The sequence below is a fragment of the Salvelinus alpinus genome, chromosome 30 (assembly GCF_045679555.1).
Source record: "Salvelinus alpinus chromosome 30, SLU_Salpinus.1, whole genome shotgun sequence".
Taxonomy (NCBI): domain Eukaryota; kingdom Metazoa; phylum Chordata; class Actinopteri; order Salmoniformes; family Salmonidae; genus Salvelinus; species Salvelinus alpinus.
Window position 1 is genome coordinate 20,564,596 of NC_092115.1, and position 8,451 is coordinate 20,573,046.

At 42.5% G+C, this 8,451-nt stretch overlaps 1 protein-coding gene across 3 annotated transcripts in view; it reads left to right on the plus strand.

The window, feature by feature from the left end:
- The window catches only part of LOC139560632 (ephrin type-B receptor 1), a 405,983-nt gene extending 398,689 nt beyond the window's left edge, over window positions 1-7,294 (plus strand). For all 3 annotated transcript variants that reach the window (XM_071377579.1, XM_071377581.1, XM_071377580.1), the window contains 2 exons: window positions 1,255-2,926; window positions 6,857-7,294. In XM_071377579.1, coding sequence (XP_071233680.1) covers window positions 1,255-1,369 — 115 coding nt within the window. In that variant the 3' untranslated portion in view covers window positions 1,370-2,926; window positions 6,857-7,294. The remainder of the gene's footprint in view (window positions 1-1,254; window positions 2,927-6,856) is intronic.
- The last annotated feature ends 1,157 nt before the right edge of the window (window positions 7,295-8,451 follow it).

The following is an 8,451-nucleotide window of genomic DNA, read 5'->3' on the forward strand; positions in this document are numbered from 1 at the left end:
TGTATTTTAAATATGTATTTCAATTACTTCTGAGTATTTTCTAATTGGTATTACACTGGGCTAAACTATGCTCCGATGTATTTTGTAGCAAGATACTTTTGAGAGCTGTAATTTGTGTTTTCAAAATACAAAATCATTTTACATACCATTTTTTGGTATCAGAAGTCTGATGGCACTATGGTGTGATAAGAGTGTCTGCTAAATTAACTAAGCATCTTAAGTATTATTCGCATGAGCTCCGCCCCGAAACAATGCCAATAATAATACCCAGTGTGCTTTGCAGTTCATTTTGGTATGTTCATTTTCACATCCAGAGTGACTTGCTCAATTAAGGTAGATAAACAACAACATATCACAGTCATAGCAAGTAAAATGTTTCTGTAACCGTTACTGAGAATGTTGTTGCTGTTCGGGACGGCTTTTTGCAAAGGGATTTTTGTATTTTAAGACACAAAATACACATATTTTAATTAAATACATGACAAAATACAGGTATTTTGTAATTGTGTTTTGTAACAGGCTCACACACGCATGCACGCACACACACACACACACAGAAACACACACACACAGAAACACAGACACACACATGAACACTCGTGCGCAAGCATTCATGTACACACGCACATTTCATCTAAAATCGATGATAATCCTGTCCAAATATTGGCCGTAAGAAACACCGCTTTCTGTGCATTTGATGTTTTGTAGGATCTTTCTGGCTTCATAATGTTGTTTCTGAAATGTAGCATCATGATTTTAATCATCAAAGAGAGCAAACGCCAGATCACTGAGAGGCAGACACATTGGGTTTGTTGTTTTCTTCTTCACAGCCAGTGGCTAACAGTCCTGACATGACTTGGGGCTTTGGTTATCTGTGTAAATGTATTAGACACCAAATGAATGTCTGTTTATGTACTTGCTTCTTCAGTACACACAGTTGAGGCATTGCAGATACAGTACTTAATACACAGTATTGATATGTGTCCTGTCTTGCTTTCGCTTCCTCTCTCGCTCGCTTTCTCTTTCTCTTTCTCTTTCTCTTTCTCTTTCTCTTTCTCTTTCTCTTTCTCTTTCTCTCTCTCTCTCTCTCTCTCTCTCTCTCTCTCTCTCTCTCTCTCTCTCTCTCTCTCTCTCTCTCTCTCTCTCTCTCTCTCTCTCTGTCTCTCTCTCTCTCTCTCTCTCTCTCTTTCGCTCTCTCTCTCTCTCTCTGTCTCTCTCCCTCTCCCCACCCCCTTTCACTCTCCCTCTTTCCAGAGACCTCCTCAGGATAGGTGTAACCCTGGCGGGCCACCAGAAGAAGATCCTGAGTAACGTTGCCTCCATGCGGGTCCAGATGAGCCAGTGCCAGTCGCCCACCACCATGGCATGACTGGAGGGGGCGCGGTGCCACGGGTCGGGCAGCATTCAGGCAGGCAGGGACTACAGCAGGAAGGACTACACCCCTCACCGAATGACCCCCAACCCGTCGGGACGCGCCAGGGTCGAGACTATCATCCTCATCTAATGGAACATCATAATTGCAGTAGACCAGGGTCCAGACCAATACTAACTCAATATCACCTTCCACTAATCTGAGTTATAATGAGTTATGATCCAGAGTTCAGTGGGTTCAGAGAATTTCTTTTCTAATCTTAATCTGTGAGTTCTACAGTCCTGGAGTCTGGAGTGAACAAATGATCATCCTAGTCTGAACTATCCATTGTCTGGAGTTCCATGGGTTCAGATACTTTTGTCACATCTTAATCTGTGGCCATGGACTATACTATCATCAATGGATTATCATCAGTGTGTAGGCCTGTGTAATTTCACATCTAGAGCCCATGGTATATAGAATATGATTGTATTGTACTGTAATCTAACCCCAGACCACCACAGGCTGACACGGTGATGGAGTCTGGGACTATCAGATGTATATCTTTACTGGATGACGGTAGACTGGAGAGGAGGACCAAGTGGAAGCCATTTTGAAGAGGAAGTTCATGTCATCAGAAGGTCTCTGATATGTAATTTGAACCCAGGCCTTCTTCAAAGACTAGTGAGGATGCTTGGCCTGGCTAGGAGCAGCGGTATGAAATGCGCGTAGAAAGAAAGCAATTCAAATTCACCATACATTGTCATTATACACACATACGGAAAATGATACAGAGGCATACAGTGGTGTATGGTTGATTTGGTTTGACCATTTCTCACCTATTTTTCACCTATTTTTTCTTCATTCAAAACTTTTGACATCTTGGAGATCTCCTCAAGGTCAACAGTTGAACTGGCGGGAAAGGAGAGCTTTTGAGACATTTGTTGATATCTTGTTTTGTTTTTTAACCATAAAAGCAGGGAACTCAGACCTCTCTTCCATTTTTTCACCTTAACACTACCTGTCGATGTCTGGGCTGATGGCCTTGCCAAAGGACTAGTGAAACGGCCTCGCCCAGATTCTGAGAATATATAAAAATATGTATATCTCTAACTAAATATGAATATATCTTCAGAATAAATCTTCATATTGAAGGTGATGTGTATGAATATGTATGTGCAAGACTCTCTCTGCTTGCATTTTTGGCAAAGATGACGTTTTTGTGCACTGAATTGTAATGGGGATGGACACATATAATGCTGAGGAGTCACAATCCTGAATGAACTTTGACCTGGAAATAAATGTACAAAGGACCATGTACAAATTACTGTTTCTGTAGATGTGTATAAAACAACTGTAGGGATAAAAAAACGTGACCAAAACGTCCATTCTCTGGAGAGCCCATGTTAAATGTGAGTGTATCCATGCCGTATCTTGCTGATGAGCACTTACTTGTACAGATTATGTTGTTTCTTCTTTATTTCTTTGTTTGTTGTTTGTGTTGGAGGGATTGGAACCGTCCAGAAAGGGAAGGAGAGTGGAGAGTGTCTCGTCTCATCTGGCCAAATGTCAATGGTATGTATCTCCTATCGATCCTCATAGTAACTGTACTGGCAATGAATATCATACATCCTCACAGATGTGGATTATTGGGAAACAGTAACGGTAATGGAATAAATAATCTGAAAGATGATCATGGAGTTCCTGGGGTCAAGTTCAGGATTTCATTATAACTACATATCATTGCCATTTAAAACATCCCCTTCATTTTCCTAGACATTCTCTAGGCATTCTCGCTGAAGAATGGCATCATTTACTTCATATTTGGCCATTTTATGAATAGCCAATAAGCTAATCAAGACATCTCAGATTGGAGAGTTTTCCGTGTGTGTGTGTGTGTGTGTGTGTGTGTGTGTGTGTGTGTGTGTGTGTGTGTGTGTGTGTGTGTGTGTGTGTGTGTGTGTGTGTGTGTGTGTGTGTGTGTGTGTGTGTGTGTGTGTGTGTGTGTGTGTGTGTGTGAACGAACATCTGGGCCTGGCTTTGCCAACAGATGCCTGATGCCATCCTGATGAACACACAGACTTAAACAGCTTACAGAGACACACACACACACACACACACACACACACACACACACACACACACACACACACACACACACACACACACACACACACACACACACACACACACACACACACACACACACACACACACACACACACACACACACACACACACACACACACACACACACACACACACACACACACACACACACACACTGCAGTCAGTCCCCCATGGCCAGCTAGAGCTGAGCCACTGAATTATCTCTCCAGACCACTACAGTGTCACCATATGGATAGCCTCGGTGTTAGGAGGAGAGGATGTAGCGCCTCCAAGGAATTCTGCTCATACATTATTCCACCACACACCTGTTACCTTAAGTGCCTAGCTTTATAGCTATTAATATAGTACACTGAAATCAAAGTTCGTTGTAAGTATAGGTAAGTTACGTTCCATATACTTTGTCCACTATTAATTTATATGTCCATAATGAGGTGAAAACTTCCACTTAAGTCAAATTTTCACTGGTTGTTAGGATTTGTACCAATATCTATACGTGGAACACACTCTATTGTAATTGGTGGGAAAGGTCTATTCTTAAGATGGAGGCTACTGATGACATGAATGCTTTTTGATGGCGTTTGAGAGAGAGTATTCTTTTGAGTATGTTTAAGATGGTGGTCTAGGAGGTAAAGCTGACGTGAGGGGTCTAACGGGTACATAGGGTTGATTGTACTACTAGCCCCGCTCTTGTCTATGCTAGCAGGCTGTGATTGGTGTAGTGTAGTCTCAAACTAAATCACACTGGATCTCAACTATGTCTGACAGCAAGGTGTAGGAACCTGCTGGTTCATGATAGGTTGAACTGCTCTGATGAATGTGACTCGGCCAAAGTGAATACTTGTTTTATTACCAATCAAATAAAGGAGCCATATGAAGACACTGATCCACAGGAATATCCACTTCATTAAAGCAGGAATTCAATGTAAAAGTAACTACTCACCGCTGTTAAAGATACAGCTATAATCAGTAGCAGTGAATTATGACTTATTTACATTTACATTTAAGTTATTTAGCAGACGCTCTTATCCAGAGCGACTTACAAATTGGTGCATTCACCTTATGATATCCAGTGGAACAACCACTTTACAATAGTGCATCTAACTCTTTTAAGGGGGGGGGGGGGGGGGGGTTAGAAGGATTACTTTATCCTATCCTAGGTATTCCTTAAAGAGGTGGGGTTTCAGGTGTCTCCGGAAGGTGGTGATTGACTCCGCTGACCTGGCGTCGTGAGGGAGTTTGTTCCACCATTGGGGTGCCAGAGCAGCGAACAGTTTTGACTGGGCTGAGCGGGAACTGTACTTCCTCAGAGGTAGGGAGGCGAGCAGGCCAGAGGTGGATGAACGCAGTGCCCTTGACTTATGAATCACATATAGCCATATAGCCATAATAATTACAGTGCATTTGTCTGAGAACCCTGTTGATTTCAGTGACAGCAGAGGGGAAAGGCAGTTGATTATCTACAGATTAAGCCCATGTATAAAGTTGTAACACAAAACACCTTAACATCATTGTAACTTATTGCATCGATCCATTGTAACAGCATCCTCAGGTGTCGTGTAATGACAAACTACTGCTTCCCCAAACACAGATATCCTAGCCTGCTGTTACCACTAACCAGCCTCGGACAGCGTTGGGCTATTATTTTAGGAGGAGTGTGGATCCATGACTAAGACTGAGGTACCCACCGTGTCATCTGAAATTAGAAATCGATGGCAGCCCATTAGCAGGTTATTAAGTATCCTCAACCCCTTTACCCTTTCCTTCTCCCCTCTGTCTCATCTCTCCACCCCTCACTTGATCCTCATCTTGGCCAGGCTCCAGCTCATTTATCCGGGGTGTAACGAACCTGTCTCGGGCCCAGGTCTGGGTGTGGGTTTAGGTCTGGGCATCGCCAGGCCTGGCTGGCTTGAGCTAGGACTGAGAAATGACCTCTATCTGGATCACTGCTCCAGTGCACAAGGCAGACATGGGACCAGGCCACCTGCTGGGGCCTCAAAGTCTGGCACGGGTCTGATCAGCCGCAGGGAAAGAGACGGATGGAGCTTGGTCCAGGCATACACGTGCACACATGCACACACGCAAACAGACTGATACAGGCATAGATGCACACACACAGGCACACACATAAACACATACACACACACAACACACTATTGGCTCCCTCACGGCTTCTCCACCACAGCTCTTGATGAAGAGAGAGTGGGTCAGGACCTGACAGTGTGTGTCTGTGAGGGAAAACGAGAGGGAATGAGAGAAGAGAGGAAGTTGGCAGACTGTAAAACAGTACCACTATTCTTTGAAGTAAGGTATATTGGATATAATATATCCTGTATATATATATATATATAATTGTTGTAGTGCAGCCTATAATATAGACCTAAGACCACCTGAGTTGTTTCAATAAACCCTGTGTGATAATCTATACGTTAAGCTCGTTAGGTTGACACCTAGCAGTTCAAATTCCTTTCAACATCATTCACACAAGCCCGGAGTACGCTACACATAACCATTTATTCTTCTGATTAATTATGTATATTTACTCAATGCAAGGATCTCATTTCAATCAATTAGCTACGCTTCCATTCAACCACGTCTCAAGTATTTGCCATGCAACATGTCTGTGTGAATGAGATGACAGTGCAGTCTGTAATTCCCATTTTTCTAATTTTTCCATTTGCTAATGTTTGTCTTAGTAAAATGCTGACTCTAATAGCATTCCACTTCAATATTGTGACATGAAAAAGCAATCAGTGCTCTCTCCATAAAAGCCATTTCAGAATTTGCTGTCATTGTCCCATCCACTCCTCTTACAAAACAGTTGCCTGATTTACTTCATATATATTAATAAATGTAAAAGGACTGTTGTGTGGATTACTTAAGTAATATGGCCCAGGCGGTGTGGTATATGGCCAATATACCACGGCTAAGGGCTGTTTTTTGCACGACACACCGCGGAGTGCCTGAATACAGCCCTTAGCCGTCGTATATTGGCAATATACCACACCCCCTGGGCCATATTGCCCGAGGTGCCTTATTGCTATTATAAACTGGTTACCAACTTAATTAGAGCAGTAAAATAAATGTTTTGTCATACACAAGGTATACGGTTTGATATACCATGGCTTTCAAACAATCAGCATTCAGGGATCGAACCACCCAGTTTATACTTTGGTATAAGATTTTACAATGCCATCTGTTTTGATTTGTCCCGTCTCTGTCTGAAAAGTGGGCCTTTTCAGAGTGTGTCCATTCTTTCCGATGATTGCTGTTGCAGACATGTCGAGGCTAATCCATGTTTTGGAAAGTGTTGATTTGTTTCATTTAAAGATTAACACAAACAGCTAATTCTTCTATCTCTGTGTTCTTGTATTTCAGATGATGGACAGACACACGCACACACACGCACACACACGCACACACACACACACACACACACACACACACACACACACACACACACACACACACACACACACACACACACACACACACACACACACACACACACACACACACACACACACACACACACACACACACACACACACACACACACACACAGCAGGCCCAGGATTGCTCAGGACAGCCAATAAGGATGAAGACAGCACAACAGGGAAGTTGACCTCACTTTACGGTACACACAGACGAAGGAACCACATTTGTTTGTTTGTGTGTTTGATTTTCTTTTGTGTCTCTCTGTATAGCTACCACTTGTATATTGTGACGAGTATGTGTCCGAGTTTGTAAACTGTAACTTTCTGAGAACTATTGTACTAAAAATGCACTCAATAAACGCCTTGGAAAACAAGTAAATCACCGGCAGTCCCAGACTCTCTAAACAATTATGATTATTCCAGTTTTTTCCACTTCTATTGTGAGAACAGAGCAAAATAGTTCAAAGTTATTATTCAATAACACAACAGAGCCATGCTGTCACTGAAATGCATGAGGCTGAGAAGCTGAAGGATAATGCTTTTGTGAATAATGCTTTTCGATTATATTGGGGGCGAAATAAGCAGCTCTTGTCACTCCTGTCACTCGCCCGCACGCACACGCACACACACACACACACACACACACACACACACACACACACACACACACACACACACACACACACACACACACACACACACACACACACACACACACACACACACACACACACACACACACACACACCTGTCACCATTGCACCACTGTAAAAAGCCATCAAGACGCTAATAAACAAGACATCACTCCAAATCCACAGAAACTTCCTAAGAAATCAACACTGAGCGTTGCCAAGAAAAATGACAATATTGAGACAAACTAGCTGAAATGAGCCTCTCCCGCTCTCCCTACTCACGCTCACACTGTAGTGTGTGTTGGCAGACTGAAGCCTGTAGGGCTCCTACACAGGAGAATGTGTTGTACCACAGTAATTAAATGGTTAATGAAGTGACTCATAAGGCATGGGGACAACACTTACTGCACTGCTCCTTCATATTAGTTGGTAATTGATTGATAACATCCTGTTCGTTATTAGAGAGAGAAGTGCGATGATTTTGCCAGGAAAGGGAGAATAAAATTGAAAGGGGGTGTAAAAGCGACCTGTTACATGATGAGGCATTGAATCAATAATTTATTTCCAAAGTGTATTGGCAATGGATTTTGTTCTATACAACTTGAAGAGGGTTGTGCCAGCTAACACAACATACAAGCCACTTTCTACTTTGGTTCTAAACTGTCACAACAGTGAACCTGAAGACATTAAGGCATGGATTCAATCCAATCACACGTTGTCCACAATGCACGTTTGCATGTTCCCACTTTCACGGAGACCACATTCACGGTAAATGCTGCATAAAAGTAGAGACTCAGAGCTATAAAATGGTACATCATACACTGCAGTTGAGGAACAATGGGAAATTAATTCTGCTTTGAAAGTTAATAAACTTGAAACCCACTTTCGAGAAAATGACCTTTGA